Source organism: Montipora foliosa, chromosome 1 (assembly GCF_036669935.1).
Source record: "Montipora foliosa isolate CH-2021 chromosome 1, ASM3666993v2, whole genome shotgun sequence".
NCBI lineage: Eukaryota > Metazoa > Cnidaria > Anthozoa > Scleractinia > Acroporidae > Montipora > Montipora foliosa.
The window spans coordinates 61,887,739-61,902,738 of record NC_090869.1 but is presented as its reverse complement, the minus strand read 5'-3'; the positions used below and the strand labels follow the sequence as shown (position 1 = coordinate 61,902,738).

At 40.6% G+C, this 15,000-nt stretch overlaps 3 protein-coding genes across 5 annotated transcripts in view; 2 read left to right on the top strand and 1 right to left on the bottom strand.

Moving 5' to 3' along the window:
* Positions 1 to 3,022, top strand: part of LOC138003753 (tRNA (cytosine(38)-C(5))-methyltransferase-like) — a 16,959-nt gene extending 13,937 nt beyond the window's left edge. Inside the window, exons 12-13 of the mRNA XM_068849978.1 lie at positions 962 to 1,094; positions 2,812 to 3,022. Of these exons, the coding sequence (XP_068706079.1) occupies positions 962 to 1,094; positions 2,812 to 2,918 (240 nt within the window). The 3' untranslated portion in view covers positions 2,919 to 3,022. The remainder of the gene's footprint in view (positions 1 to 961; positions 1,095 to 2,811) is intronic.
* A 364-nt stretch (positions 3,023 to 3,386) lies between these two features.
* On the bottom strand, positions 3,387 to 12,888 carry LOC138003724 (uncharacterized). 2 transcript variants are annotated; one of them, XM_068849952.1, is made up of 2 exons: positions 12,660 to 12,888; positions 3,387 to 8,964 (listed from the first exon to the last, which is right to left on the bottom strand). In XM_068849952.1, exon 2 carries the CDS (start codon positions 8,927 to 8,929, stop codon positions 5,372 to 5,374), a length of 3,558 nt encoding a protein of 1,185 aa, XP_068706053.1. In that variant the 5' UTR covers positions 8,930 to 8,964; positions 12,660 to 12,888; the 3' UTR covers positions 3,387 to 5,371. The 2 variants fall into 2 exon arrangements, with proteins under 2 accessions (XP_068706053.1, XP_068706043.1); XM_068849942.1 differs by lacking the exon at positions 12,660 to 12,888 and adding an exon at positions 12,334 to 12,612.
* Positions 12,889 to 12,931: 43 nt separating this feature from the next.
* LOC138003714 (kinesin-like protein KIF27) overlaps positions 12,932 to 15,000 on the top strand; it is a 34,691-nt gene continuing 32,622 nt past the window's right edge. For both annotated transcript variants that reach the window (XM_068849929.1, XM_068849922.1), the window contains exons 1-4: positions 12,932 to 13,081; positions 13,701 to 13,838; positions 14,512 to 14,598; positions 14,985 to 15,000. The exon at positions 14,985 to 15,000 is cut by the window's right edge and continues 92 nt beyond it. In XM_068849929.1, the coding sequence (XP_068706030.1) occupies positions 13,049 to 13,081; positions 13,701 to 13,838; positions 14,512 to 14,598; positions 14,985 to 15,000 (274 nt within the window). In that variant the 5' untranslated portion in view covers positions 12,932 to 13,048. The remainder of the gene's footprint in view (positions 13,082 to 13,700; positions 13,839 to 14,511; positions 14,599 to 14,984) is intronic.

The following is a 15,000-nucleotide window of genomic DNA, read 5'->3' as shown; positions in this document are numbered from 1 at the left end:
CGTTTGTCCTTTTCGGACACGTGACATTAAATCTCGCTATTAGCTTTGCGTTAACGTGAAACGACAAACGGTTGACTGCTGTTTGTGATAAAAGCAGGAAAATATCCTAATTCTATTTTGCCTTGCAAAGAAAATAATCGGAATAAAACTGTGTCACGGTTCTCTTTTTCAACTTTAAACCTAACGTTTGCCGTTTGTGATAAATGTGATGCTAATTTACTGTTTTATCATTATTCCACTATTACGCCATTTTACCACATTTGGTCAAGAAAACGCGCAAAATATGAGACGGTAATACACTGTAATGTCCCGGTTTGACCGGTTTAGAACAGAGCAAATACAGACAAAACGGGAGTTTTTCAAGGAACGAAATTGTTTTCAACACGATACAAAGCCCGATAATTTAGCTTGTCATCCCTTGTCACTTGTCATTTCGTTTATACAATCAAATAAAGGACATTTGGCTGGCTTTATGTGCTGCTTACATCGTTGGCAAGCGCCCTGAAGGACAGATGACAGGACAGATGACCCTTACCAAATAAAATTGAAGCAAAATAACACCTTTTTGTGTAGTGGAATAATGAATCTCTTATTCGATAGTTTAACATAATAATACACGCGGACATTTTGCTCATTGCTCGTATTTTACTACGCAACTCGCAAAATATCCGCGCGTATTATATGTTAAACCATCGAATAAGATGTATTTATTTATTAAACGTTTGTATTTGTTGTGTTTTCGTAGTCTTCGTCTTCCCGTCTTGCTTAAGAATTCAATTGAGGCGAAAAAACCATTGTTTTGGTCGATACAGTGCCTTGTCTATGGAGACAATCTCATTAGCTCTCCTCTTCATATGCGTTTTCTTGGCATAGCAAGGAAGCAACTTGAAGTGGTCAAAAAGCAGACGAGAAATTAAAAAAAGTATGAACCAGCTCGAATTTTCTCTTTTCCTCTTTTCAGGATACAGAAATCTTTAACAAATATAGAGATCTTTCTGATGAAAAACAAAAATTCCAGCTATTGTCGGTACTGAAATTGAGATACTTCACTCCACGAGAGGTGGCCAATCTGCACGGCTTTCCAACAGAATTCTGTAAGTGTTTTTCTTTCATTATTCGTTGCAATTAGTGAATCGGGCTTTCAGCAGAAAAAGGAGTCTTGTCGTTTCCATGGACAAAGGTGTTCCATGTCCTGTCTCCTCCTTGGTATCGAAGCGCACTCGGTGTATTATCATGATTCGGTTAAGTTTTAACCTCTTACAAACAGAGCGCGATGGCCGTACTGGGGAATATTGGCCCGAGGTTGTGGCAGTAAGGACTGAGCGCCAATATTCCCTAATACGGTTCCGAGCAAGTGAAGTATATTATATGGGATCGTTTCTCTGAGCGGTCAGACAGGCTCCGCTTGGTGAATGTTCGTAATCTTCGTCTTCCATCAGCGAACTTTGAACGGTAACCTTTTACATGTAAAACTAAATTCAGCTTGTTATAATTGTTCTATTGTGAGGGACAAAATAGGCCATGTCCGAGTTGCTGTTTGCCTCTGGTTCAAAACGAGGCTTGGTGCTAAACCATTCAAGTGATAATGAGTTTGATTTGCATGAAAATACACCACTCATTTCCTTTTGAATGGTTGTGCACCAGAATTCTCTTTGATACCGAGGCAAACATAAATTCGTAAATCGGCAAATAATTCCTTTGTTTTAAAACCCTTTTGAGCCCTGGTCAACTTGAATTGCTCTGCATCATTGCCGTGTGGGAATCCGATATGCTGCATATCTTCTTCAAGTTTTGCTTAAATTGATCAGCTTTTGTTGTGGTCTCTCTGTTTGTTTAGAATTTATGAAGATTCATATATTTTAACCGTGGAATTGAATGAAAATGAAAGTTGGAAAGATCGTCACAGTTAGTTGAGCAACTTAAGGCGCCCGCAAAAGAGGAAACGCTGTTGCGGAAACATTGTGTCCCAGAAACGTTTCCTCGGCGCGCAAACGAGGAAACATTTGCTGAGGAAGCAACATGTTTCTGAACAAATTCAGAAACATTTTTGCTTCCCTGGAAGCGTGTGCTTCCGCAACAATGTTTCCCCAACACCGTTTGTTCGTTTGCGGGCGCCTTTAAACAGTTGTAAAGAAAGCCCGGAAAAATCAGGCTTTAACGCAACCCATCATCCACCCCGAATTGATCTGATATAGACAATTGTCCCGGGGCTTGTGGGAATTGGTGATATTTGTTTGAAAGGGGCAACTAAGTGTATGGACATAGGACTCGAACCTGGGAATGTTGATTAATTTACGGTCATCTAACCACTTGACCACCACACCACTAGCTGCTCAGGGACTGCTGCATTACCATTCGGCAACAAACAATATTAAATACTGCAAAAGGTCACCATACGTCACGACAAAGCTAAACATTTTAAAATCAAACCCTAGGCCTAATTACTCTTCGGGAATAATATTCTATGGGAGACTTAAGCAAACCCTTTATTAGAGATTGAAACTCCGGGTTCAAATCCTATCCACGGGTATGGCTGTTATGTTCCTTTTTTTCCCCTCTGCTATCACATGTCCTGGGACATAGTGTCCGAATTTATCCGATATACCCAAGAGGAAAGCAATTGCGTATATCAGATAAATTCGAGGAGGAGGACATGTTCTTTAACGTCGGGTATGCGAACCCATGGTCGCGCGATAGTGCTACTTTTGCTCTACCAAGTGAGCAATCAAGCCCGTTGCTAGCTGGTCAATTGCGAGTTCATTTCAACTAACTACGATGATTTTTCCACCTTTCGTTTGTCTTCCTCTTCAGGTTTTCCTTCGTCTATTTCTGTCAAACAACAGTATCGCCTGCTGGGAAACAGCCTTAATGTTCATGTGGTATCTGAGTTGATGAACTGTCTATTCCAGTCACCCTAGTGAAGCGACAGATTGGCAAACGGGATTCAAAGACTTCAAAAGAACTCACAGAGACGTTTTGATTGTCATTTGTATACTTTGGATTAAACGTCAACGTCTTTTAACGCTTGGTTTTTATGTAATTTTAATGATCTGCGATCGACCTGCGTTACGTCACAAGTATGGAAACATCTGGAAAGGCTATGTTCTAAATGACCTCAAGGCCCAACTGAGCAATCAAGCCCGTTGCTAGCTGGTCAATTGCGAGTTCATTTCAACTAACTACGATCATTTTTCCACCTTTCGTTTGTTGTCTTTCTCTTCAGGTTTTCCTTCGTCTATTTCTGTCAAACAACAGTATCGCCTGCTGGGAAACAGTCTTAATGTTCATGTGGTATCTGAGTTGATGAACTGTCTATTCCAGTCACCCTAGTGAAGTGACAGACTGGCAAACGGGATTCAAAGACTTCAAAAGAACTCACAGAGACGTTTTGATTGTCATTTGTATACTTTGGATTAAACGTCAACGTCTTTTAACGCTTGGTTTTTATGTAATTTTAATGATCTGCGATCGACCTGCGTTACGTCACAAGTATGGAAACATCTGGAAAGGCTATGTTCTAAATGACCTCAAGGCCCAGTTCTTCAAAATCCGCGATTAAATACCAACCGAGGTTTGAATCTTCCCGGTCAAAAAAGCCTTAACAAAAATGTACTTTTCTGTAGGATTAGCTACAATAATCCCGAAAAATCGCGAACAAATCTATCCGGATGACCTCCCAAAAATGTTCTAAAAATATCAACGTTTAAAGATCATTGTAAGTCAAAACAAGCCGCCTTCACAATAGCTATTTGTGGATAACCGATTGTTGAGACTGTAAGTCCGCCTTCGGCAACTAACTGCAACAGAATTGTGGGATACATAACTGAATGGTAAAACTGCTGTGCATGAAGCCATGAAACCTCTTCGTTAAAAGCAAAAAATAGTTTTTCTCATTCCAATCAAAAAGTTCTAAAAATCTCCAGACTTTCTAAAAATCTAAAAAAAATCCGGATTTTTGTAGCTAAGCCTACTTTTCTGCTTTCCCATATCCCAAAAAGATATGGCTTGTCTCATATCAGTTAATATTAAATAAAAGCATTTGTAAGCGATCATCTGGGATATGTCGGACGCAGACAGCCTCCAAATGAGTCGTACATTTACGGTAACCAGGCTTAACTCGACTACAGTTAAGAAACTTCAACGATTGTCTCTACCTGCTCTGCTTTGTGCAGTTACAAAGTGTGACCTGTCACCAATCTCCTCAAAACTGCTTGGACGATGTTGGCAACAAGTCACATCGAGGTTTATACTTCGCGTAGAAAAATTATCAAAAGACGGAGATTATGCAAACCAAGGAGCAATATGTGGGCAAAGACACACAAAATGGTCATTCCATTAGGTCCATCACGCGAAGAAGGGTACCACATCGATGTTCTTCTCCTTGAAGACTCTTCTTTCAGCGCTCGGATAAACTGTTGACGTAACATAAGCACAGCGAGCATGCGCAAACTCAGTAGCGTCAGAGCGTCTGAATCATAAGTACACTTTGCATTCTCGTCCCCAGAGCCCGCCTTTCGTTTGGTCAACAGTAAGAACATGGACTCTGGCCGCAGCCACAAATACGCGCAGTCGCGGTAAAAGTATAAATGTTGTAACCGTTGACGACCGTCATTGTTTCGAATTTCTGAGAATGCGCAGAAGAGCCGGAAGTCCGTGATTCGCGGACTTCCTGCTTTGGCTGTGGCCAGAGTCCGTGTTCTTGGCGCTGACCAAAAGAAAAGCGGACTCCGCGGACGAGAATGTAAACTTTGTTGGGTCAATAGACACTAATTAGTTACCAGTAACGGTAACGCGCTGCTTATGTTGTTTGTGCTTATGTCAGCGTCGCTGGCAAAAACCACACTTTAAAACGCATTAGAATCTTATGTGACACCGAAGTTCATTCATCGCATTCAGATACACCAAGTCGATCGTATAACTGTCTAATGCTTTGCTGCAAATCATCAACTGCAGACGTTAACTTGAACAGTCAATAATCACTGATGGTTACGGATGTTTTTAATTAATAGTGCGTCATAACAGGCAGATTTGATTTTCTGCGTTTGCTGTCTTTCGGCCTTTGGCAGTCAATAGTTTATTTTCGAGTTGCTGTTTGCCTCCATTTCAAAACGAGTCTTCGTGAAAAAAAGACCATTCAAGTAGAGGTAAATGCGTTTGATTTGGATGGGTTCAAAACACAACCGAACAGCGAATGTTCGTAAACTGACTATTAAAAACCACAAGAATTCCTTTGTGCTGCTCTTCTAACATTTCGACGGTTAATAAAAGGGTGTAGAACACCTCTAAAAACAAGCGGCAGCCGTTGTGGACCAATGTTGAACTTGAACTTTGTTCTGATAACGTTGTGACACAGTCACGAAATAGGGAGGTTTCAGAACATCTCTTGTTCCAGCGGTTTACTCACCCAAGAACCGTACTTCAAAGACCTGAAATGCTCGAACAATTTCCACTTGGCCTCTTGGAAATCAGTCGCCATCTTTTTAGCCTCGCTGTATGTTTCGGCATTTATGAGTTCCTGGCGGCCAACCTTGGCTGCAGTTTCCTTAAACGACGTGTAGAGCGCCGCTTTACAAACACGCGAGGGCGTTGGGCTGTTGTGAGTTCGAGTCATGCATGCACCCGTACGTCCATCAGTAACTTCTGCGCACGTGTCACCAATTGACCAATTAACGCTCAGATTATTTGTCTTCTCTGTTTCACGTGGTGGGTCGTACGCTGTTACACGTCCCAGCCATGGGTGATTCACGTGATACGGGGCTGGCAGTTGCGCGTTAAGGTCACTGTTGCGATCAAGACGGCAGCAAACCGCGCGTGAGAGATGACCATGATCGTACAGATATCCCAGAGTGAGAGATGCCAAGTAAACAGGCTCGATAAAGTGGCTCAGGAGGGCGCCTTGAAGTCCAAGAACGTTCCAGCGGCATATCTTATCACTGCACGACATGGTGCGTAATCTGTTACCACGCAGAAGCCCATCCCATGTTTGAATTCCATCCGAGGGGTCGATAGGGATTGTACCCTCGCCAACTTCGATCTTTGTTCTTAGGATGCCTTGCTGTTTGGATGTAAAAGTGGGATTGTGTTCTTTTGATTGTTCTGAGAGGTCTGTGTTTGGTTCCTTGCGAGGAGTGAACAATGCGCCATCACCACACGGGGCTGTACTGATATAGAGGTGAAATGACACACCCTCGCGCAAAACGAGCTTCATGGAGCCTTGCTTCGAGGAGAAAATGCATTCATCTCCACCGTGGTAATTGCTCAGTTGCTGGTATAAGAACCGCATTAGGGACCTTCGGGCGACTATCTCTGCATGAGAATCGTTCACGGTGTGTCCTTCCATACTTAAGCGCTCACCAGTCACACAGCGGTTTCCAGTGCCCACGGCAACAACTTGGCCGGGATCCTCTGCCCCTTGCTTCATAATAATGCATGCCACAACCTTCCTTCCGGCAAATTTGTCGGCAATGGAGGCTGCAATTTGAAGAAATGCGTGATGCGAGAGGGCAGCGATGTGATCAAAATGTGTTCGCACCTTGCTGAGAGCACCGGCAGAAAGGTTTGTGATGTGTAAAGCTGCACCACCATTAGCTTCAGCATTCGCTGATTGACCGAGTAGGCTTCTTAAAGCAATGTCCGATGCTTCTCGTCTAGCCTCTTTCATATTTCGTGCGTTTGCTGCAGGGAAGAGTTTACCGTTAATTTTAGCCGCGACAGCGAAAGTAGGACGTGTTCCCAGGGTTTCGAAACTGAGGTCCATTCTGTTCTTCTGAACGTATTCGTTTAGAGCACTAACAGGGTTTTTGTTCATCGCGGCGTAGGCAACGCTGGAGAGGACATCTGGAAGATCACTTCCGGAGTCTTGAGATCCCGTTAAATTCGACTTGAGGCTCATAGGACCACTCGAAGCTCCACTTGGTGTTAATTCTTGTGGGGTGGTCATATAGGTAGACATTCCGCATGAAGAATGGTTTGGAGATGACCCGAAAGACCCAGGCTCCGCAAATTTAGCGGGACTTAGTCTTTTAATGGGCACTGGACCTTGATTTGCGTCATCAGCATCAGGATAAGCTCGTTTCCGATCGAGTGGAGCTTCGGATAACCCAGCCCCTCCTGAACCATGAAAGGTCATGGAACTCACTTCTTGTCTCAGCTTCCATGTGGGGGGATGATCATGCATCTTGTAAATTAATCCTAACATCTGCAGGTGATAAAGTGTCGGATTTATCTCTTTCTTGGTGTGGAAACCAAACTGCCGGGCTAGTTGAAGAGTTTCAAGTGACTTCTTCTGTTTCTTCATAAACTCTATTATGTTTGATTCCAGATCATTTAGTTGCGCAGATTGCCGTGACGAAGCCAGCGATGGATTTTTACTCGAAGTTGGAACTGCCTGGGGACCACGCTTGACTAAATTCTCATAAAGGTTTGCTGAGGGAGGCGGAGGAACTCTCGGTGATCCTTGTGAGTTAATTGACTGAGGCTGACCAAAGGAAGTTGGAGCTTTGTGAAGGTGATGACTTCCAAGAGACGTACGAGAGTGGCTTCCTCGAAGGTTTGGCTGGTTGCAATTAGCTTGCGGGTGATTTCTCTGAAATGGTAACATTTCTTTGCTATCCTGACGCTGCGGACGAGCTGTGTGGTCAGGGAAACTACCGGATGTTTTCTGGAGTGGACTTGGGATTGAAAATGCCGACCGCTTAAGATCACCCGTTGACCCCTGTCCAGGGATGCAAGGAAAAGATGGCCGTGGGAGAATTGAAGACATCAACGGTCGGGGTGCTGCAGCACTGGGATTTTGACGAGTTTCTGGAAAGGAAGAGGGAAAAGTTGGCCTTACCACAGGAGCCGGCTTTCTCGTGCACTGGGACATCAAAGTACTAAACAACTGAGCGGAAGGAGGCGGAGGGGGTCCTCGTGATGGCGGTTTCGCAGGTAAGGATGTGGGTACAGGTGGCCTCTGAGAAATAGGCTGATCAATAGTACGTGTTATGGTTGGTGGTACATCAGTCCTGACACTGCAAAAAGCATTTGTAATGCGCACATCAGAGATACTGCTTTTTTCAGGCTGCTCTTGATTCGTGGATGACAACGACTGATCTCTAAGAAAGCAACTTTGTTTAGGGGACATGCCATTTCTTCCGGGCAATAAAAATGCACTTGTGTTGTCTTCTCTTTCGCAGGTATTTGGAAGAAGAACGTTATTACTATTTTTCTCCCTTACAGTAAATCCATCACAAGAATCTTCATTCGCCATTAAGGGTCTATCTTCATTATTAATACTTCCCCTCGTGAAGTCTTCGTACACTCCTTCACCTCCACGTGGATCTTCATTTGCACACAACTTTTCTTCCACGGTGAAATTTTCTCCACTCGCCCCTTCTTGAGCTTCATTTTCATCTTCTTCGGATTCATAACCCGGAACCAATGCTTGCAGTTCAGGCATTCTGCAGTTTTCTTCACCAACTTCCTTCTTTGCTTCTTTTGTAGTCTCGTCAATTTCCCCCAAGCACAAAGCTGTGCCTCCCTCTCTGACACTTCCTCCTCTGCCACTTTCTCGAGCCGCATCCTTTCCTTGGTCAGATTCATAATTTTGAATCGCTGCTTGCAGTTCAGGCATTCTGCAGCCTTCTCCTTCGTCATCTTCCTCCTTAATAGTTTCCTTTGTGGCCTCGGGAATTCCCCACATGGGTGGCATTTTCATAATACGGGCGATCTTTCCTGATTGCTCCAGTTCATTGATGCAGTTGATTAAGATTGCTTGATCGGTACCAGCGGTTACACTGTGTGATATGTCACTAAAAGTACATGCATGTGGTGTGTTCTTCAGAGTGTAGAGTATTTGGTGTTTGATTGCATCACTCATTGGTGAGGACTTATGTGACCTTTCACGGGCCTCTTTTGGCACAGTGTGCAACTTGTCAGACTTTTCCATATTGCCTTGTTTCCCAAACTTCTTTCTCTTTTTCACTAGTTGAGCATCAAAGGAAAAAAAACAAGCTAACTGTCATGATCATTGAAAAGTAGGGATTGAAGTAACATCAAGATGACTTCAAATTAAAAAAAAAAGAAACTAGGATTTTAAGTTGGCTACTTCTACAATAACACAGTACAGGCATACATCCACTTAATTGACCACTCCTCATAGAGGCTTTTCAGGGCCAATGAAACACAATCAATGAAATGATAGAACAGAACAACAACAACTGAACTGCTAAGAATCCCAACTGGCCAGAGATAAACCAGTTGGCTATTTACAAGTGCAGCCAAGAAGTTGAACCAAAGGCTACAACGAACAAATTGTGGTCAGAACGGGTCTTGAACCCAGTATCTCCAGATATTACTCGGCAAGCACCCTAACCACTGGGCCACACTGCCTCCTAATAATAACAATAATAATAATAATAATAATAATAATAATAATAATAATAATAATAATAATAATATTTTTTTAAATTTAATTTAACAGAAAAACCTTTATTGAAAATCAGTCAGTTAACACAGAAATTATTAACAATATAAAAAAAATATATTCCGTTCCAATTATAAAAAACAGTTCAAGTTCATTGTTCATTTACACAAGCAAACAAAAACAAAAAAAAAAAACAAAAATATATATGCACATGTTATTGTTATTATTAGTATTAATATAAATAACTTTATTTTTAATTCGAATAAAACTGTTTAAAAATATATCTATAAGTATATAAAAACAATCACAAATCTAATAATAATAATAATAATAATAATAATAATAATAATAATAATAATAATAATAATAATAATAATAATAATAATAATAATATCATGGATGTTTGTAAAACAACTCACAAGGAACCCCAGCGCTTACCACAGGGTTCGTGCCGGATTTTATATATAAAATTCCAGGAGCATTCAAGGATCATTCAAGGAGTGTTCGTCAGAAGATATCTAGGCCATACATCGTGTTTCAGTGTTTTCTTTGCTAAAAAAGCCTACCTTGATATTCTTTCCCAAGTCCTGCTAGTTAAGAGCACGAAGTGGCATTTTCATTTTTGCATTTAATCTTTCCCCAATATTCAGTGGGCTCAATTTTTTGAAATGCCTCTTTAACTTAGCATGATGCAATCTCGACAATTATTTTACCCAAGCAAAAATTCAAGTAGTTTTCAGTTTCCCTTGAAAGTCCAAAATTAAATTCCTGGGCTTTTCAAAGATTTCAAGGAGTAGCACGAACCCTGTTACCACTTACAGTAAACCTTAAAAAATTCCCCTTCCTGAAATCTAAGCCAATGAAAAGGGCTTGTTACTACAGCTGGTGTAATTAAAGGCTCCTTAGTTTTTTACATGTAAATCTTGAGTTTGATGATGGAGGATGTTTTTCTCTGTCACCTTCCTCATCACAGAGTCCCTGACAAACTTGAAAAAGATCTCAACCCAGCTCCCATACTCCCAGAGACTTCTCAGTGGGACTATGATACATGTACCAGTACACAATAATGTGTGGCAGTAAGTTAAATGACAAACCTCACTACACCACCCCTAGAAAAACGAAGAAAAGGGAGCGGTATATTTTTATATCAAACTCTCAACGATTAGGTTGATATGATGACTGTACTAATGCCACAGTCTTCCACACTTTCTGGATCCAGATGAAAAGGATACAAGTAAGACATGAGAAAACATGTCTTCCATGGCTCTTTGGCAAAAAAAAAGTTGCCTCCCTCAGCAACATTTCATTTCAGTCCATGTGATCTGCTTACATTTGATTTTACTTATCATCCTCTCCAATTAGTAAAGTGCTGGAGCTCAACAATATAAGCCTGAGATTTTCATAAAGTCATTTGAGTGATTTGAGCGATTATTTTTATTATAATACACTGTAACAATGTAAAAAACAAAACAAAACACAACCCACTGAATGGCTCATATTAAAATGCTACTATGATAAAAAAATTCACTTTCCTTTTCCTTCAGATTTTGAAAGGTTGTTTGCTTTGACACCTGACTGGCAAAATTTTGAGCTTCAAATTTTATCCAAAGGCTGTTTGCTTTGAGAGCAAGTTTTGGATTTCACGGTCTGCCATTACTCACGTTCAAGACTGACCGATTGGACCTCAAGGATAAGATGACGTCAAAGACTCACTAGCTTAAAATTGCAGCATGTAAACACAGCTTATTATTACAGTGTACATGCAAAACACGAGTTTAAAAGTCTGAAAGCTCGAAACTCCCATGCTGCATATTAATTTAGGTGCATGCAAACGCATTGCAGTTTTGAACTAGTGAGTCTTTGACGTCATCTTATCCTCGATCCAGCTCTCTCAAGATTTATTAAAGTTTGTAATGGCAGACCATTAATTAGGAAAATTTCATTTGAAAAAAACAGCTTTCTTTTTTCAATGAAGGCTTAAAACTTCGGCCTCTTAGTGGTCAGTTAACAGTTTTGAAATACAAAGAAAAAGTAGAATTGATTTTTGGTCATAGTAGCACTTTAAGGATGTTTGCACCCAAAATGTTCCTACATACAGATTTTTTTTTAAACTTGCCACTCAGAAAGGTAATGATCTACTTGTAACTTCTCACATACAGATTTTTTTTGTTTTTTGTTAAAATGGACAAAATCAGGAAAGGAGGTGATCTACGTAAAGAAAAATGGGGGTCACCGAGCATTTAAGAGAGTAAAATTGCTGCGAAGTTCTCCAACTGATTGTTTATTCGCACTGTCATTTCATAGCATTACATTTCTGAGAGGACCTGGGTCCACAGCTATCCCATGATGCCACAAGCGACACTTTGTTCGAGGGAGGATCAAACACTGGCTCGATGCCATGTTTGTTTACTTTTGTGGTGCAATGCATGACGTGTGCATGACATGGGTGAAAAGATGCGCAGTAGCAATGGGCGCGAACGTCCTTAAAGTCACTGCATTCAAATTTGAATGAATGGAAAGATATTTTGAATGGAGAGATAATTATTTTCAGGATTTGAACACACATTTCGTTGAATACTAGAAACTATTCCTCCAGCAATTGCCACGAATTGTAAATTGTATTCATTTTTATATTTGTTTGATTTACGAGCACTTTTACCACCAGCGCACATTTTCGTCATGATCAACGAAATGTTCATCTTGTCCACTGTACATAAGAAACATTGGCGACGAAAAGCTAGTAATGTTATGGATTTGTATTAACATCAAAAACGGTGTAAAGCAAATGCGCTGACATGAAAGATCCACCTTGCAAGAGGTTACTCCCTGATTATCTATCTTCAACACGTGCAGAATACTTTACGTTTGCACAGAGAAATTAATCAGTTCTCGTTCATATGTACATTATAAAACAAAAATCCACTCACGATTTTCCTTTTTATCCAAAGATAGTCTATAAAAGGATCTCACAACGTCTGGAAAATTACCAGAACTCTGCAAAGCCATGACTGATCACAAGTAGGGGAGAAGAATGTGCAATTATATAAAAGCTATTTCGAAACTGAAAGTCTCGATCGGGGCATCACTTGGACCGGGTAACTTTTCCTACATGTGTCATGTGTTTCAGTTTCGCCAAAAAATCCACACAATATTCCCACATAAGCAAATTTCCACACTGCGATCGCGAACTTTCACTTTTCAATATTTCCCCGGTTTATTAATAAATTATGGAGGCTAACGTCTCTAAACAAACCTTGTTTCAGGCCTCAGCTTCCACGCGGTCGCAACACATTGTTTTCTTTCGAGGGATTTCACCCGCTCTGACGATAAACGCCTGGCGAGTCAGATTGTGTGGGAACTCTCTGCCTCGTACTTGGAATTTCAATGGAGTAAGGTACTTTTTTCGAATAAACTAGTCGGATAATTGATCACTTTCGTTTTCTTCAGTCGGCCGCCATCAGAGATAGCCGCCATGTTGTATACAATACCCAGAATGCATCTCAATTTTCAGCGACCGCTGAATTTCATTCTGTGTTCGCAGTACAGGAAAACAATCATGTCTGCCAAATTTAAACAATTCTGCACGTAGCTACGTAGCTCTGCATTTGGCTTTCAAAGTTTCACTTGATGACGAGCGGATAAATGACCGAGGTTCCCGTGAAAGTTGCCGTCAGGGTCAGTACATAAAAGCTCAGCTGTTTACTTCGGACATTTTAGGGGTAGTACGTCATGTAAGACCCTTTGTAGGGATTCTAGAACAGTTTTTGACAGTTCAGCATTTCAAGAAATTGTGCACCTATCATTGCTATACCGGCGAGAGGGAGAGGGCAAGGCCACGTGATATATCCAGTCCTGCCAGAAAAATAAATAAAAAACATGCAGTGAAAATTCAGTTTAAAGCAAAAACAGTTAAATTGGATTAATCCAGCATTTTCTTCTTAGTTTTCTTCTTTTTTATTATTTTATTTACTCAATACAATTACACAGATGATTAAAATAAAATCAAAGATAAAGGGTGATACCTGAGTTATTATTAGGTCAGTTTATACAGAATACAGGGATCCCTTATTAAAAGTAAACTGCCCTTATATATCTGTGCCCAACAAAGCTTTGACAAGAGTAGCTATTTCATCAAAAATCAAAGGGAAAAAAATTTAATAATTACAATTACAAAACAGTATGTAGTCAAAAACGAATAAGTGCCCAATATTTGAGCATAGATTTACTTACCCAAACTAAAGGCAAGGAACTAAAGAAATCATCAATTGTATCTGTTTAAATCTCTTTATTTCAGGTTCGTCCATTAGTTGGCCAGGAAAAAGTGCACAATGTTCCTCAATGTGTTCACTTTATTCCTGACAAGCCTCAATTGATTTTAGGGAAAGACAGAGGATTTACATTTGATTATGTATTTCCTCCTAAGACAACACAGGTATTTCTTGATTAACACAATAATTGGCACGCTTAATATGTTGTTGATGGATGCATCCGCATTTGGGTTTCTAGCTGGCTGTTGTTTTTTCCTGGTGCCAGGCCTGACTGAGTCGGGTAAACACGAAGATGATTTTTATAAATACATATGCAGCAGCTAGGATGCACAGCCAATGTAGTATGTATTACAAGTGAACTTTTATAACCAGAGATTAAAGAAAATCTCACCACTACAAATTTTGCTGTTTGATCTCACAATTCCTGAATGGAATTTGCTAATATTCTCCAATATCAATTTCCTTCTTCACACAGATCTTTTTACAGTACGCCATTAATTTAAATAGTTTTATGTAAGTGCATGAGTGTATCAATCTTTGTGAAGCTTATAATACTCAGTCAGGTACATATCATGATAAGTATATAGTAGCTCAGTCGGTACTGAGCAGCTGTGATCTAACCTGAAGGTCCTGAGTTCAATTCTCACCCTGGTCAGAGATTTTCTCTGTCCTTGTGTGGGCCCATTTCCATTAGTAGGGCTAACGCTCACATGGTTCATATGGAGTAGAAATTACGAGCACTTCACATTCCACTCTAATCAGGTAACTTTTTTGTGTATAATCTTTGATGATTACATATGACTCAGTCTGGTAGCTTATCTGTTTTCTCAAATACAGGCAAATGTTTATGAAAAGTGCGTGGAACCTCTTGTAAAGAGCTGTTTGGAGGGTTATAATGCCACTGTCTTTGCATATGGACAAACAGTAAGTACAGTGCTCAGATCCAAGGGAGGGGTGGAGGGTGCCTGATCCCCTCATACACTGTATTTTTGGACCAAAGGCCTTGGGCCCTCTAAGGCTCTTTTGGCAAATTAATAGCCCATTTCCGAGTTGCTGCATGCCTCAGTTTCAAAGCGAGTCCTGGTGCACAACCATTCAAGTGGAAATGAGTTGCATATTCTTATGCAAATCAAACTCATTTCCCTTTTAATAGTTGAGCACCAAGACTCGCTTTGAAACCGAGACAAACAGCAACTCGGAAATGGCCCATTAGCATGCACTGAGTACACAATCAAAATGAGGTCACATCCCTCTTTGCTTCTACTGCTTACAAAAATGTTATTTAACTTAGTTAATGAATAATTTTGCAGAGTTCTGGAAAGACAT

Coding starts and splice junctions, on each gene's coding strand:
- LOC138003724 (XM_068849942.1), bottom strand. CDS start 12,412: ATGGCTTTGCAGAGTTCTGGTAATTTTCCAGACGTTGTGAGATCCTTT. Junction 8,965..12,333: donor TTTGGATAAAAAGGAAAATC/GTGAGTGGATTT, acceptor ATGCTCAACTAG/TGAAAAAGAGAAAGAAGTTT.